Raw genomic sequence first — 17,258 nt, 5'->3', positions numbered from 1 at the left:
CTTCCTGTTCAGGGCAGCTGACCAGTTAAAGACCTGTCTTTCGGAGAGGTTTGTCAGTAATTGAGCAGGGAGCTGGTGCAGCAGAGGGGCCTGGAGACCACTTGGTCACTGCCTGGGCATTGCAGTGTTCGGCTGGTTCTCCCTGGTCAGGAGAACTGGGAAAGCTCTGGCTGCTCTCTGCAGGGCTCTGAGAGTGCCAGTTACGGCAGCTCAGCAACGGGAGCTTCCTTTCCCGGACGTCCTGCTAGGGTTCCAGCAGGTGGGACTTCTTTGCAACTGTGCTGTGTCGGCACTGAGATGGCCGCCGTGCTGGCCTCTTTACAGCACTGCTTTGCTGGCTAGAATAGCTGTGAGAGCTAACCAGCCGCTGGGGCTGAGGATTCAGCAGAGGTGAAGGATGAATGTGTGGCCTGAAGCACAGGAGTGGCAGATGGGAGATCTGGTAGAACCCAGGCCTGCTGTGTGACCCTGGGGCAAGCCACTGAGGCAAACTTTTTCAAATTTGGGTGCCTGAAATTTTGGCACCTGGAAAAAGTGGGCTAATTTCTGATGTACTGAGCACCTGCAACTCCCCAGGGAAGTGAGAGGTGCTCTGTACATCTGACAATCTGGCCACTGTTTTAGGTGCCTAAGTGTGGATTTAGGTACCCAGTTTTAGGCATCCACACTTGAAATAATTGGACTTAAGGAAATCTCTCGGTCTCTGGAACATGGGTGTAATCTAACCTGAACTCCGTAAGAGTGTTGCATGTGGCTAAATTCAATAACACTTGTAAAGCACTTTGCGATCCTTGGATGGAAATGCCGGTATTATTAATAGCCCTCCACAGTATGATGTCATGACTGCAAAGGGCTCGACTTCTAAAATCTAGCCTCCCCTCTGGGCCTATAGTTTGAGGGCACAGATTATTCAGGCACAGCTTTGCAACTCAATCTTGTAATTATCTGCAGGTGCCAGTTAGGTGTCCACTACCTGATACCAGGTACCAACAGGGGACTGATGTGTGTAAATGACAAGTGTGGGTTCAAAAAGGGAAGTCAACTCAAGGACCCATGGAAGAACTACACCCCAAGTTTCCAACACTGAATGCAAACTCTGTGCCCCCCACACCCTTACCCCCACTCTTCTATCTTAGGTTCACCTCACTCCCACACTATTCAGGTCTGATTGGGACTTGGAGACAGGTGATTACAGTCTTCCTTTTGTCTGGGGGATAGTGGAGTGTTGCAATAAGTGAAGCTGAAAAAGGAAAGGTTATGGCTGTGTAGCATCTCTAAGATTCTGCTTGTTAAATGAGTTCATGAATTCTTGCCTTGCAAATCATAATCATGGCAACAGGCTTCCTATATGCAAAGGCTTTGGATCTGAGATGAGAGGTGAGGTGAGAGGAGTCAATTTTTAAAAATCAGTTAATTGTGGAGCTTTGAAAATTGGGCTCCTGCTTCACGGGATGCTCCTTTTGTAGCCCTAGGTCTAAATACAATGGTAAAAAGACCAACTATCACACCCTCAGCAACAGTTCTGCCTTTATAAAGGAAGGAATAGAGTTGGGTGTGTGATTAGCTGGAGGGGAGAAGATGCTTTTCATCAGGAAAATAATTTTGCGGGAACATGTGGACTGGGCATCCCCTTTGGGTCTGAATCCCGCTACAAGCGGCAGGATAAAGGGGGCGTTTGTTGCCTGCAAGCATTTTCAAGCCTGCCATATGTTACACAGCTGCCTGGGGTGTCTGCAACACTCCACATGGGAGAGGAAGACCCGAGGAAGAGCAGTGTGATGCTACAGGGCTGTGTGGGAGTGGGGGTTGGGGGGAGGTGTAGGGCAGAGTGAGAGCTCACGGTGACTGAACAGATTTTAAGTAACACTCTCTCTGGTTCATTTTTTCCTTAAAAGCTGGGAGTGGGAAGAGTCTTCCAACTCCATGCTCCCCAGCCTGTGAAGCTGAATGTAGTTCCTTGAAGGCCTATCAACGTATTGCTCAGAAACCTTGTCTACACTGGGAAAATTACCCATCGCTGACCATGTGTGTCTGTCGCAGGTACTATTTGGCTTTGGACAAATAGTGTATACGCTGCCTTTTTGGAAACCGTGATTAAAAGCAGTCTGGGCTGCACCTGGCGCTAAGCGGCAATTGCTCAGTTGATGCCCATTATCAGCAATGGGTAATTTTCATAATGAGACAAGGCTGGAGTCTTGGCCAGATGGGGATCACTTGCGAGAGATGTAAATTGCTTTCCATCTACCATCTCTGGGGCTGAGAACAATCTACTTAGGGATCTGAACCCCTGTTAGTTGGAGGGGCAGAGAGCTGGGGATCTGCGCTTCAGTGCTGGAGGTGTGTGTGTGTGTAATTAATTTCCAGTCAGAATTTTAAAAGCATTTTGCTGTGTATTTTGAAGCCACTGTAACAAACCTGAACAAAGCACAAGTACATTGTTTTGTTTTTTTTAAAGGAAAATGGAATTGGAGCAAAGCTGTCTTCTTGCTTTGCTAGTGGATTTATAGATGCATTTTTAATAGTGTGCTCTTATTTAATAACCATATTTAGTTACAGTTTTGTAAAAGCCACATTTCCAAAGAGAGATTCATTTTGCAAGAATGAGGATAGAATGGCTGTGGGGATTGGGATATGAAATCTTCCATCTCTAGGTCACCAGCTTGAATACAGAGAAAGCCATGAGTTATGGAACTGCTGCCTTTTGGTGGCTTGTGTGAAACGAGGTGGTGGGGTCTCAGTCCAGTTCCTTGTGGAAGCTGTAGCTATATCACAAAATCCACCGTTGCTATTGGCACCCTCTCTAGGAACCTGAGCAGAGAACTCAAGGATAAAGAGACCACACTTCTCCACCATATAGGTGATTCCTTCAGTTCTGTGTTGGGCACATTGGCACTGGAAAACTTGCCCTACCTCTGTCTATTGTGCATCCTGTTGTCTGGATGAGCACAAGACATTGATCTCCTGGGAAGCTATTGATGATCATAGTATTCATTGCAATAATAACTTCTTACGTGGCGCCCATGCCCGAAGGCTTCTGGATATTTAACAAAATATCAAAATATACTCAAACTATGTTAATCAAAACCAGAAGACAACATGACCCAACAAAATCAAGAATTGGCAGGGATGGCGATGCTGGGGAAAACACATGCATATAACATGCAATAAATAAAACCAGATTGCATGAACTGTAAATGAAAGAGAACAATTTTGTGCTTCAGTCAGGAGAACACCAGAGAGGACAGCAGACTTAAGTTTAGCTGAAGGGTTTTCTCAAGTCCTCTCTGGCCCTTGACTGAGAAGGCCCAGCCTTCAGCATTGTGTCACTTTGTCCTCACAAGCATGAAATTAATTTTTAAAAAGATTTCTAAAAAGGAAACCAGTTTTAAGATCTAATATGCTATCTTTCTAAACTGAAGGGTCACGACCCACTGGGGGTGGTGGTGGTGGTGTTACCAAAGGCAGTTGGGAGGGTGGGGGGGGTTGCGAGGTATTGAAAACTTTATTACAATTCTAAAGCAAAAAAAAATCAAATTTCTAGATTAACTCTGGGGCGGTCAAAACCTTCATAGTTTGTGATGTCAAATGTAGTAGTTGAAGTCAAAGAAGTTATATTTTATATAGGATTATCATTATTATAATGGATACATCCTCTATAAAAGAGTAAGAAATGTAAGGGAAGGTCATATGAACTTCTGACTTCAAATAAGGGGTCGCCACCCTGAGAAAGTTGAGAAATACTTGTCTGATGGTTAGAACGCAGGAGTGAGAGCTAGTTGGATCTTGGGTTCTGTTCCGCACGATCCCCTTATGGCCTTGGACAAGTTGCCTTGAGCCTCAGGTGAAAGCAGAACCTCAGTGAATCCCAGAGTTTGAATGCCTACTCAGGAACTTCTTGAGCCTGTACCACCAGGCTGGAGACTCTTTGCCAGCGTTTGTTTTAGTCCCAGTGGGAGCCCAGCAGTACAGAGGCATGTGGAAATGATTAGAGGAGCGGGCGGTGGGGAAGGGCGGTAAGGGAAAGCTCTCTGAATGCTTCAGAACCTCAAAGAGGAGGTTCTGCAAAAGGACAAAGTCTTGGTGGGTTCATAAAGCCTTCAAGCGGCTGTTTCCTGTTCTGTTTCTTTCCTTTCCAAAGCCAATCTCCTTGGCTGGAAAAAGCAGATATTGCAAACAACAACTTTACAGAGTGGGAAGGGATGCTTGCATTTGCAAATCCATTTACACTAGCTACAGGTCTCCTTGGGATCCCTAAAAGTGGCAGTACTCTTCCTCTGGATGTTGTCTGAGTGACTTTTGATGCTCTCTTCATTGCCCTCTGGGAACCATGTTTCGGAATGCCAGCATGAGGCAATCCATTGGCACCCACGTATGTATCCATCTGTGAGTGCCGCTCATGACTCTTTCTGTTTTCCTTTTGCACTAGGTGACCTTGGAGAAAGTGTTAGGAATAACTGTGTCGGGAGGCAGAGGATTAGCCTGCGACCCCAGGACCGGCCTTGTCGCATATCCAGCAGGGTGAGTCACTGCGCACGTCATGAAAGGCCTTAGCTTAACCCTGCCTGATAAATACTGTATCTTTACACTGATGTATCAAATACAGTCTTTGGTGAGGAGGCTGTTAATTTTCACTAAGTAGTCTCCTAAAATGTGAGGACGACTCCTCTCAACAACATTGGTTTAATAGCTTGTTAGAAGGACTGCATTTTCACTGACATCTTTTAATTAGATTCTTTTCAGCTCTTCTTCCTCATACTTTCAGCTAAGTGTTGAATGCCTTGCGGTTTTTTTAGATTCTCTAGTGTGTTGAACGTGCACATAACTCAATGGATGTTCAACTCAGTTTCTAATAGTGATGCTCTCTAAGAGATGGCAACTGTAGCATGGAATAACCCTCTTGCATGTATTCTGTGATGTCTGGCGTTGTGCTCTTCACCCAGACATGGAGAGAGAAATCCAGTCTGACTACACTGGTAGCTTCAGTACAGGTATCCTCTGGAATGCACCCCCCATCCTTTTTTTTCCCTAATCACCCCCCACCCTGCAATATTATCCTGATAAGGAGGTTAGGTCTCTCGGGAGCCTATAAATGCTGCTCTGAAGGTTGGTCACAGTAGGTTACTCAAGAATAATTAGACATTTTCTTCCTCTGCACCTAGAGATTGGGCATTCTGCCTTCATATCATCACATCTCCTGAGAAACTGAGCTCAGATCCCCTGGGAAGGACAGTGCCCCCTTAGCACGGTGGCCTTTTTTGTTTATGAATATTTCCCCAATAAAACAGCTTTTATCTTGTCTTATTGGCCACAAGAGGGTCAGTAAATTTAAATGGAATACGGTTATTGTTACTGAGACTGAGGAATTGGGATGGTTATGTTCTGACTCCTAACACTAGTAATGATATTGATCTTATCTATTTTATAATGGCTGTACTCTGGAGCAGAGCAATGGCAGACGAAATCAGCAGAAGATTTCCCTGAATGTTATGATCTGGGAACATAGAATACTTAGTATTTTCTAATTTGACTGGTTACTCTGCTGTAAAGGTGATCCACTAAGACAAAGCACTAGTTACCAAATCCCTGTCTCCACTGAAATTTTAGCCCATATTTTGATAACTGTCCCACACATTTCTAATACCTCTAACCTCCGTTTACCAGAGTTCTACATTAGCTGCAGATTAGTTGTGTTTTGTGTGAAGATATAGATGACCTCTGACATGCCCAGCTAGTCTTCTTTGGTAGGCAACTGCCTGTTTGGCTTGATGAGATAGCAATATCTAGAAACTTGTGCCTCAGAAATAGGAGAAGAAGCTGAAGTGGATGGAGTCATGAAAGCCGAGTGAGGAAAACATTTCAAGGAGGGCATGATGAACATTGTCAAATGCAACAGAAGTACCAAGGCGGATTAGGCCTGAGATTTAGCCAGAAAGTTGCAAATGGAGACTTTGGTGAGAGCAATTTGTGTGGAGAGAAAAGGGTCTAAGTCAGATGAGGGGACCCAGAGTGGAGCTGGAAGGAGGAACTTCGGAGAGCAGTAGTAGATGGCATGTAGGAGCATGCAAGATGCAAGTCAATGAAATTTAAGCGTCCTCTCTCTGTCACTGTTGCTTAAAGTAATAGGTGGAGGCAATGGACCTGACCTGAAATTTTGCTCTCTCCTATTCTTGCCCGCTCACAAGAGTTTCCTGGGTGCCATTGGCAAGTGAATTTTTAAGTTTTGGGTATGGGTGACTAGAAGTGTAATTTGTATTATACAATATATTTATAGTAGGAGTTCTGGTTTTTATGTATGGGCCCTTCAAGAGCCAGGTATGCTGGGGAACCGGTGTCTGCTAGATAAGATCCATCTGTCCATTGAAGCCTCCTCCTGGCTACGATGACTACTAGCTGCTCCCATTTGTTCTGTGCTGTACTGTCATTCATGCCCTTTAAGGCTGGGAGCCCTTGGGGACTGGGATTCCATTCTGTATTTAGCGTTTATTATCTATTGTAAAACACCTTGTAAACATATGTTGCTATATAAATAATAAGGCAAAAGGGCTTTCATAAGAGCTTCGCTTGGGTGTGAGAGGCAGGCCTGAGGGAAAACATAGCTGGGTAAACATAAATTGCCTGCCTTCTCATGGTGTGAAGGCCATCTTGTGATGCAGAAGTCCTGGGGTTGCTCTGGAACCTGTTTAAGTCTTGTGATGTCTCTTTACTTCATTTAAAAAAATGCTTTTGTTTAAACTGACTGCAGTTTGAGATCTGCACCCAAGTACAGATCCGTGTCCTTCACCTTTAAACCCACAGAACCCAGGCAAATGGATTCCAATGTATATTATCTCCCCCTAATGTTTTCTAACACTGAATACATTGGCATTTGAAGAGGGGGATATGAGAGAGAGAAGCAGAGCAAGCTTAGGGGTTTTTTTGGGTCTTCTCCAGCATAAAATAAACTAATTTTGTTGCTAGTGCTCTCTTGTGAGAAGCTCGTGCATGCCAAGAATCAGCCTACTCAGTGCTGTCAGACATGTAAGGACACGTGGGGATTATTATGGGTAATTAAAAGGTTATTCAGTTCTTTAGACCTTTGCATAGGACTCCTTGTACTTACTATGGTAACACCATAGGTCCTTAGCAAGAAACGCATGGCCTGTGCCAGCTGTGTGTTTAGCAACGTGAATGGTTTATTTGCATCGCTGTTTGCACGCCATGGCTTGGCTGTTTTGTGATGCTGATGTGATTTGGGGCTGTCAAGACCATCTTTTGTGCTTAGTTTGCCCTAGTGCTTGTTATGGGTTCAAAACACATAAGAGGAATAGTGTGCTGACCTAATTGGACTGCGAGTTCAGTTTGTTTTGTTATTACTTTCCATTCTCATTCCCAGTGGATTTCTCCCTTCTGGGCAGCTTGCAGGGAGCCTGGCATCACTATCTTGATCTTATTTTTGTTTGGTTGAATTTGCCAAATGTTATTGCTTTTCAAATTGACATTGATTTCACTAGCTAGAGCCATACATAAGGCAGCTGGTTTGCACCTCCAATATGCACTCACTTGCACTCCAGATATTCCAGTGGTGTACTCAACACTGTACAAATGTGCTGGTGTATACCAGGCCTGAGATGCAAATCCCCCACTCTTCCAATGTGGCCTACCCGAAGGGACCGATTATGTAGCAGCTTTGTGCTTTCACTAGGGACCACATTGGAAGCACCACACTTATTCCAATTCTGACCAGAACAGACTGCTGCATCCTTGACCTTCCTCCTGAGAGAGGAAGCCCAATCCCCCCCACCAGGTCTGCTGCATCGGTCAGCTGTGTTCTGCGCTGCCATTAGCTTCCCTTTCTTTGCCTGCCTGCCTCTGGGTCCTTCTTACTGTGGAATCTGAATCCTGGCCTTTTTCCTTAACCCATCCCAGACCCTACTGAGCCTCCTTAACTCACCACTGAGCCTTCTAGCCCCTAGTGTACGTGTTTGCTTTCTTCCTGGTCTAGCTCTTGTTAGGTGGAATGTTTTCACTCCATTCCAGGGGCCTGTGTGTAGGGGCTAAATGCACTGAAGGTGGCAGATATTCTAGGACAACCCTTTGGTAATGGTCTTGCTTGGGGAGGCATGAATAGATGGGGGATGTACTTTTCTTGTTTCTTGGAAGGTCTCTCATCTGCCATCCTTGTCTTCTTGTTCTTATGCTGACAAGAGTGTGAGTGAAATAAGCTCGGACTAGTTTAACTTGACCTATGTCTGCGTGGTGTATTGTGCGGCGAATAGCACTGTCAGTTTAAAGGGGAAAACGTATTGGATTTTTTTTGGCCAGCAAGACCCTGTTTTTTGGTTCCCTTTTTGGTTTGTCTCCCGACAGTTTCCTCTGCCCCTCTTTCATTCTGGCCTCTCTTTCTGCAGTAGCTCACTGTGGTTCTGTCTCCTGGAAACAAGAAGGGAAACAAAGCTAAGAAAATCCTCTGAGATTACTGATGGCTAGTGTAAAAAAAAAAAAAAAATGTTTTGAAAGGGGGAAAATATATCTGTCTGTTTGAATTCCAGGCCAGATGCTCCGATGACTTGAGTCAGCTCTTTGGTGTTTGTTTTTCAAAAGCTTATAGGGCTGCGTGACTGAGTGACTCGTTTTACTTCTCCTTTTTAAAAATCCGCTCTTGACCCCTCTTCTTGGCTCAGTCATCATGAACCTCTGCTCCATTCAGACAACTCAGTTACCTGCTCAAGGGAGTAGCCAAGCTGCCAGGGAGCGTTCACAGCACTCTGGTAGGCTTGTGTTTTGCCCAGGGTAGCCTGTGGCAGAGGGTAGTAAAGTTCTGTGCTGTTCAAATCGCTGTGGTTTTTAAACACTGTCTCCTAGTAAGTAAGAAGCACTGCTATGATCTAATCAGCTTGTTCTTTCCTATTAGCTCCTATTACCAACTGGCTGCTGCAGTGACAGAGGTGAGTGGCACATGGGTTAACACATTACACTGTCTCTTTGGGGAAGCTGAGTTCAAAGCTGTATTGAGTGACAAGTGTATTGAGTTAGCGGGTCTCAACTTGGACATTTTCTCACATCTACCATCCTCTCCACCCAAAAGAGCAAAAAACAACAAACCAGCATAGCTCTGTATGCTTGGTAGCTTCTGCTCAAGAAAAGAGTAATTCATTGTTCCATTCCTCCATATCAAGGTGTGTTGAACGAGTTACCCTGGGAGCTTTCACAGAATCTGTCTTAGCTAATGCAGACATAGACCCTCGGCTTGTGAGATGCACGTGCATTAAATTCACTAAACAAATGATCCAGAAACCTCATTCGGAAGCTGTGCAGATGCTGAATTACCCAGGTTCCTCAGCTCCCAGTGGCAGGAGCAGCAGAGAGACTAATGGAGTTTGCCAGCAGAGAAAGGCAGGGAGATAGGGTTTTAGCTTATAGATACTCCGCAAGGATGAATGTGCGGTGGGAGAAAAATGAAACATTGCCAACAACACTGCTTGTTCTTCCTCTGCCTGCACCGGTGGGACCCTGGCCAGACAGGGATCCTGCCCCCAGAGGCTTCTACCTGGTCTTGACTTGCTGGGAATGTGGCCTGCATGTCTCTGCTGAAGAAAGCCAGGTAGGTGTAACCACCTGGTGTGGGAGGTGCCTGTAGGTGGAATCCTTCAGTAAGCAGGTAAGAGAGCTGCAGGAGCTGGCGGCTCTTCTGCGTAGCATCTGGGCCTGCGAGGACTTCATTGACAGGATGCACATGAAGATGTCTGGGATGGAGGATGCTAGCCAACTACAGATGACTATGGCAGCACCAGGAGGAAGGAGCGCTGGCTGCTCTGTGGGCAGGAGATTGGTTGCTGCCTGAGGTGGTCACTAGACAATGATTCACACCCCCTCCCAGGTCCCCTGTCCATCAAGGTCAAGAACCAGTATGTTGTACTATCAACAAGAGGTGAGGGGCAGACCCCAGTGGCTGAGGAAGAGGAGATGACTGCACAGATGGCATTGACAGGAAAGCTTTGGTTTCCTCCACCGTGGAATGCTATTCCAGGAAGGAGGCCTGCTGGGGAGAGATAGGGTCCACTTGAGCAGGAAATGGAAAGCCTAACTTCAATTTCTGGAATAAATTATCAGTCAATCAGTTTGTAAGCACCTAGAGGACAATAGGTTTATAAGGAATAGCCAACATGGATTTGTCAAGAACAAATCATGTCAGACCGATCTGATTTCCTTCTTTGACAGGGTTACTGGCCTAGGGATAGTGGGGAAGCAGTAGACGCAATACACAGTGATTTTTAGTAAGACTTTTGACACAGTCCCACATGACAATCTCATAAGCAAACTAGGGTTATGTGGTCTAGATGAAATTACTATAAGGTGGGTGCACAACTGGTTGAAAATTGATGCTTAGAATAGTTATCAATGGTTCCTTGTTGAACTGGGAGGACATGTCTAATGGGGTCCTGCATGGGTCTGTCCTGGGTCCAACACTAGTCAATATTTTCCTTAATGACTTGGATAATGGAGTGGAGAGTATGTTTATAAAATTTGCGGATGACGCCAAGTTGGGAGGAGTTGCAAGCACTTTGGACGACAGGATTAGAATTCAAAATGATCTTGATAAATTGTAGAATTGGTCTGAAATCAACAAAATGAAATTCAATAAAGACGTGTGCAAACTACTACACTTAAGAAGGAAAAATCAAATGCACAACTACAAATTGGAGAATAACTGAGCAGGCAGTCAATTGGTGAAAAGGATCTAGGGATTATAGTGGATCACAAATTGAATATGAGCCAGCAATGTGATACAATTGCAATTAACAGAAGTGTTTTATGTATGACATGGGAGGTAATTGTCCCGCTCTAGTCAGCATTGGTGAGGCCTCAGCTGAAATACTATGTCCAATTTTGGGCACCACACTTCAGGAAAAAGATGTGGGCAAACTGGAGAGAGTCCAGGGGAAGAGCAACAAAAATGTTACAAGGTTTAGAAAACCCGACCTATGAGAAAAGGTTGAAAAAATTGGGAATATTTAGTCTTGAGAAAAGAAGACTGAGCGGGGGATCTGATAAGTCTTCAAATGTCATGAAGAGGATGGTGATCAGCTATTCTCCATGTCCACTGAAAGTGGGACAAGAAATAATGGCTTAATCTGCAGCAAGGGAGATTTAAGTTGGATATTAAGAAACACTTTCTAACTATAAGGATAGTTAAGCACAGGAACAGGTTACCAAGGGAGGTTGTGGAATCCCATCACTAGAGGTTTTTCAGAACAGATTAGACAAACAGCTGTCAGGGATGGTCTAGGTTTACTTGGTCCCGCCTCCGTGCAGGGGGTCTCAAGGTCCCTTCTAGACCTACATTTTCATGATTCTGTGTTCACAGATGGGAAGGAAATAAATGAGGGTGTCATGTGATCAAAGATTTAAGATAAGAGGAAAATATTAAGACTTCTCCGCTGCTGCTGCTTTTTTATAAAAGCTGCTTGGATAGGAGCAAAGCTTCTTTTGTTTCAGCTTTTTACCTTAGAATTATGTTGCATGACAATTACTCCTTGGAGGTGGGAGCTGGTGTCCCATAGTTAGCAATGGAATGCCATGTGCCCTCCTGGGTCAAATTTCATTTTGTCGTTGCTGCTCCAAGAGCATTGGACTCTGATGGTGCAGGATTTTCTCGCTAGATAAACTTACATGCCAGACTGGGTTCTGCAAGGAGAGAGTTGGGCAAAATCTCTCTCCCTCTTACTCCTGAACTTGGACAACCCTCCTGGGTCATGGCCATGCAAGATCTGCTTCCCACTAATCTAGGGAGGTGACTGACAGGTTATAAACCAACAGGAAGATGACAGCAGTCTGTGTCACAGCTAAGGGGAGGGAGGGTGAGTGAATCAGCCACAGTCAGCGTTTCTCCAGCCAGAAATCTGCTCAGCACGTGTGGAGCTGTCTCAAATGACTGAGTGGTAAATCCCACTGGAAGCTGAAAGGGTGAAGTTTTTTTTCAGCAGTGGTTATTGGTTTCCTCCCAAATTCTTCTCTGAGTTGCATATAGACAGGCCTGTAAGGCTGAGCAGTTCCAGTGATCCCCATCTGGAAACCCTTGGAATATTTTAACCATGATTTTCCCTGGTATATAGCTAATTGTACAACAAGCAACACAGTAGAGAATCAGTCATACAGGAAAAAATGCCCTTTAACCAAATAGAAGGTAACTATTGCATAACCTTGATGGGGGACTCTGGCATTGCCAGTACAGGGATTTCTGGAGAGGAAATGGATGGAGTGACAGAGGAACACTAACAAGCTGTAATCCAGACAAGGCAGATCCCATCATTGATTGGTAATTGGCTCAGGAGACTTCATGCCCCCGCGGTTCAAATTTGGTCCAGGTTTGTAGTGATAGCTGTATAGGGGTCTGAGTAGAGTTGGTGGCTTCCAATGAACAAGTGGGCACAATGCACACTGCCATCACAGTTGGCATTACAGATGCTCCCCGACTTACACAATCATTCTGTTCCGGAGAGCCCCCCCAAAAACAAAAAAACCCCACCCCACCTATTTCTAGCTTACGGAACTTTTTCCGTAAGTGCGAATTTGCATAAGTCAGGTCTTGCATAACCTGGGGAGTGTCTGTAATCGGTAAACTTGTTAACAGTTAATCCTTGGCCTATCTGCTTTAAATGGGTTTGGAGACTGAACTATCCTTACCCTCTCCCGGGGGGTGCTCCGGGAAGATCAGACTTGAGGCATCTCTGTATATCTGCCCCTGTTCACCCAAATCAGCTAGCAATAAGGCCAGACATGCTGGGGCATGTGTCATAACCCATAGCTATTTCTGACATCCCAACATTTGTTGCATCTTCTTCCCAGTTTGGAAGCATAGTCTGGAAACAGATCATTTAAACCCCGAACTATAAGGTGACCAGCCTTCCTGTCCCCCTTGAGGATAGTTTCCCTCAACAGAGCTTGTTTGCTGAGTTTAAACAACACACTGAGAGAAGCCTTAGAAATACCTTCGGCACAAACAACGGCCTGAATCTCTCTGGTCCCGCACCTTGTGTAGTCATGTACACATGTGCAAAGGAGTGCAAAATCCCACCGTTCTGACATGAGAGCATTTTGCACTGGTGGAAATGACGGCACAAAGTTCATGGCAAGGGAGTACGGGCTCAAGGTCTCAAACAGAACTGGGGCTGTCCTCAAAGGTGCAGGAATTCTCCTGACATGTAGCCTGTGTGCTGCGAGCAATTCTTCAGGGGATGACATCTCCAGTTGTTCTGTGCCCAAGCTCCTGAGGCAGGCAGTACTTGGCCTTAAGTTTTAAGATTCCTTTCTGAGCAGAACATGGTGGCCTGTAAAGACCTGAGTTAGGAATGCATTCCAAGATGGCAACAACCCTGCCCTCTGATATTCAAGGGAACGCCAATCGCAGTAGAGGCAGTTTTCATCCTCTTCCCTTGAAGAGGATTGACTTCTCTGGAGAGGTTAGGCCCACCTGCAGGGACTCTGGTCTGCTGTGAAATAATCCCTGGCTTTGGGATGTTGTGCTCTTAGACACCATCTGGGGAGACTTCTCAGCTGGCACCATGGAGGGGTCGGGCTAATAGATGAGGGTTGTTCAGACTACTAATGTAGTTTAAAGTGAAGAGTCATTTCTGCAGCTGGGCTTGGGGTTCACCTTTTTGTTTGTTTTTCTGTGCCAAGAAGCTACAACCCAAGGTTTCGTTGTCTGATTCTGGCCAAGAAGATGATAAATGGCCGAACTCCCCCTGGAAAAATAGATCTGTTGGAATGAAGCTGGAACATTTGTTTTCCACCTCCTCAGTTCCCCTCCCCCACCCATTTTAGACAGACAGTGGAGAGAGGGGAAAGTATTCATGCTGAAGGAAAAGCAACTCACAGTAAATTGCCTTGGTCTGCTTTCCTGCCCTCTACCCTGCCCAGGGGCTGGGCATGGGGGAAGGGGGGTAGTACTCTCTCTAGTTCTGCCCACTAGCCAAGCTTGACCCACTTGGGATACCAGAAGGGGTCTTTATTCACAATAGATCTTTATAATATGATCATCCCGGAGAAGTAGCTAAGAATCTTGACATTTTAAATTGCCATCATTAGACTTCTGAGTAGTGACCTTGTGATGGGATGTGCACCCCATACCAGCCTTGATAGGATTAATGAGGGCCTGAGAGGCCAGTTAGGTCACCTGGTATCACCTGAGAGAAGGAGAACCAGGGTTAACTGAGAGTGAAGCCCAGCTTGGGAAGGGCTGGACCAGTATTATAAAGCCAAGAAGCTGAGAGCAGAATGAGGTTGCATGGGAAGGGGCTGCAGGCACTCCCTGGGATGAGGGATGTCATTAGGGACAAGTCCAGGGGGAGCATAAGCCCTAGATCCTGTCCTGCAGCAAGGAGTCTGGCAAGAGGGTAGGAGGGGCAAAGTAGCCAAGGGGAAGTAGATTGAGCTCCAGTGGTGAACCCAGAAGCAGTAAAGGACCCCAGGAAAATATCAACAAGGACTGAGGACTTGGATTGCTGGTTATAGGGTGCCTTGGCTGGAACTTGGTGTAGTGGGGGCCCTGGGTTCCCTTGCCAGCCCCTGGAATAATGGCACAGAGCCCAAGTTGGGGCATAAAACCATCTGGAGATGACATGTGGACAGTTGTCTTCATGAACGTTGTGATCCCGGAAGGGGTGGACTAAATGGTGATCTGGCCAGAAGAAAGGTTATTGCAGAGCGAGGAAGGAGTAAGGGGGCACCTGACATAGCAAGAGCTGCCTTCCCTGACCTAGACGCAAGGTGGCATGCTAGCAGTAAGTGGTTGCCTTGTTAGACCCCCTTGAACCGAACAGGGACAGTTTCATACTTCTCTAAGCTATTGTTTCAGCCTGTTTGCAGATGTGAGCAGACATTTCTGCCTGGGTTTATGATTAGTTCCTATTTTTAGGATTGTCTTCACAGCTTGAGTTACTACACTCATTTTATTTTTTTAATTTGAAGCTTAGAGTCTGTATCACTGGAAGGCAGCCCTCCAGAAAGAAGTACAGCTTTGCTGACCCACTGTGAATTGGTCCACTTTAACTGTTGTCTCATTCAGTGCAGAGTTTAAAAGGGGCGGAGGTGTGAAAGAAGCAATGGGATTCACCACTTAATGTTGCTGGAAGAACTCATCACTTTGACTGCCAGTAGGAAAATGGATTCCAGTCTTTAAAATCCGATTCTCTCCCATTTTCCATCAATCTCCCCTTTTCACTTCTGAAGGGCTGCTTTATTTTAAAAATGTGTAGTTAAGCCAAGCACCTGGGTGCTGTAAATTGTTAAACACTAAATTACAAAAGAATGGGGTATCACCATTGCAATTTAAAGGCCAGAACAACGCCCATACTGCACAACAGAAAAGTGTGTGTGTGTGTGGGGGAATCAAACCACTTAGTAAACTAAACAGACAGTCAGAGCTTGACCAAAAAGATTGTTCTTTGCACTGTACACTGAAGCTTATGGAACCTGGGTGCTGTCACACTGCTGGAAGGAGCATGTTCTAGGGGCATGAGCTCTTCACTGAGAATTCGTTGCCACTGGCTGTACGGAGATGCTTACCCTAGGAAGAAAGAGTATGAGCAGTGGAGTGCAATGTGACTGCTATGATGGGACAGAAGTGAATCTTGTGGGTGACTGGGTTTCAGAGCATGTAGGGCTTTACGCCTGGAACTTCATACAGAAGTGAAAAGCTAGTTGGGGCAGAGTTTAAATCACTAGTATTTGGAACTCCCGGTGCCACACCCCACTTGAAACAAGCTTCTGTATTCTGTGTTACCTGGAGCTTCTGGATACCTTTTCAAAGGTAGCATGCAGTAATCCAGCCTGAGGTTATAAAGGCGTGGATCACTGTTGTGAGGCCCTCATCAAAGAGGGACTGTTGCAGCCTCAGGCCAAACATAGATGAAAAAAGGCACTACGTCCCACGGTTACTGTCTGAGAATCCAGCAGTAGCAATAGTTCTAATGTGGCTCCTTCCCTGAAACTGCAAGGTGTGTGGCACGCTTGAATAGCCCCCCCCCCCCCAACTCCAAGTAGAAGGCATGTTGTGCCAGCAAACTTCCCCCAAACGCTTCCTCTACCTATTGGCCTCACTTCTGTCATACCTGAAGTGAGCCTTTTCAGGTTCACTTCCATCCTCCTCCTCATCTCTGTTGGGCACTGGGAAAGCATAGACCAGGGGTGGCCAACCTGAGCCTGAGAAGGAGCCAGAATTTATCAATGTACATTGCCAAAGAGCCACAGTAATACGTCAGCAGCCCCCCATCCGCTCCCCCCTTTTCCTGCTCCCAGTGCCTCCCACCCCTGCTGATCAGCTCCTCCCTCCCCGCACCTCCGAATCAGCTGTTTCATGTGTGCAGGAGGCTCAGGGTGGGGGGAAGAGTGAGGGCATGGCAGGCTCAGGGGAGGGGGCGGGAAGGGGTGGAGTGGGGGCAGGGCTTGTGGCAGAGTTAGGGGTTGAGCAGTGAGCCCCCCCGGCACATTGGAAAGTTGGCGCCTGTAGCTCCAGCCCCGCAGTCGGTGCCTATTCAAGGAGCCGCATATTAACTTCTGAAGAGCCGCATGTGGCTCCGGAGCCACAGGTTGGCCACCCCTGGCATAGACAATCCCACATCTAGACGCAGCAACTTGGAGTGTCCTCTGCATAGTAGGCAACAATATCACACTGCCAAGGAGGCCACGTCTACACTGCACACTTCAGTACTACGTTGCTCATGGTACCTGAGGGGACATTACACTTCAGTGCCTTTCTCTTCTTTCAGTTCAGCTAATTCCTATCGCTTTCATTGAAACTATGGATAAAAACTATTCAGGATGCAGTCAAAAGTTAGGAAATGCCAGATTTACAGTTCCCTGTACAATCTTTGTTTGCCCTCCTGGTGTGTCCATCCTGTGTGCTGAAGGAGGCAGGGGCCTTGTGGAAAAAATAGTGTGTGATCATGTAAAGACTGTTTCATAATGTATATGCACCAGGGGGCCAAATCAAGGTTGTACAGGCAACTTGAATTCTGCATTTCCCAAGTGCTTGACTTTGTACCCTAAACAATATTCTTTAAACATAGGGGGGTTTGTATGTAATTTCCTAGTGTTTTTTTTTTTTTACGTAAAAAAAGTAAAGGCATGTAATTGTAATAAATTCCTCCATGCCACATCATGCATGCATCATTGAACCTTCAGAACCACAGCACAACTGGTCGAGCTACAGGACTAACTTAGCTGGTAACTGAAGAAGGTTGTTATCTCAGAGGGGGATGAGTTGCTGGTACCATGTT

At 45.9% G+C, this 17,258-nt stretch overlaps 1 protein-coding gene across 4 annotated transcripts in view; it reads left to right on the top strand.

Moving 5' to 3' along the window:
- Positions 1 to 17,258, top strand: part of MAPKBP1 (mitogen-activated protein kinase binding protein 1) — a 122,629-nt gene that overhangs the window by 34,170 nt on the left and 71,201 nt on the right. For 3 of the 4 annotated variants that reach the window (XM_073348682.1, XM_073348681.1, XM_073348679.1), the window contains exon 3: positions 4,427 to 4,518. The exons of the other annotated variant lie outside the window; for it this stretch is intronic. In XM_073348682.1, the coding sequence (XP_073204783.1) occupies positions 4,427 to 4,518 (92 nt within the window). The remainder of the gene's footprint in view (positions 1 to 4,426; positions 4,519 to 17,258) is intronic. 4 annotated transcript variants of the gene reach the window in all.

The sequence above is a fragment of the Lepidochelys kempii genome, chromosome 6 (genome assembly GCF_965140285.1).
Source record: "Lepidochelys kempii isolate rLepKem1 chromosome 6, rLepKem1.hap1, whole genome shotgun sequence".
In the NCBI taxonomy this organism is placed as follows: domain Eukaryota; kingdom Metazoa; phylum Chordata; order Testudines; family Cheloniidae; genus Lepidochelys; species Lepidochelys kempii.
This window is presented reverse-complemented; position numbering and strand designations above follow the sequence as displayed.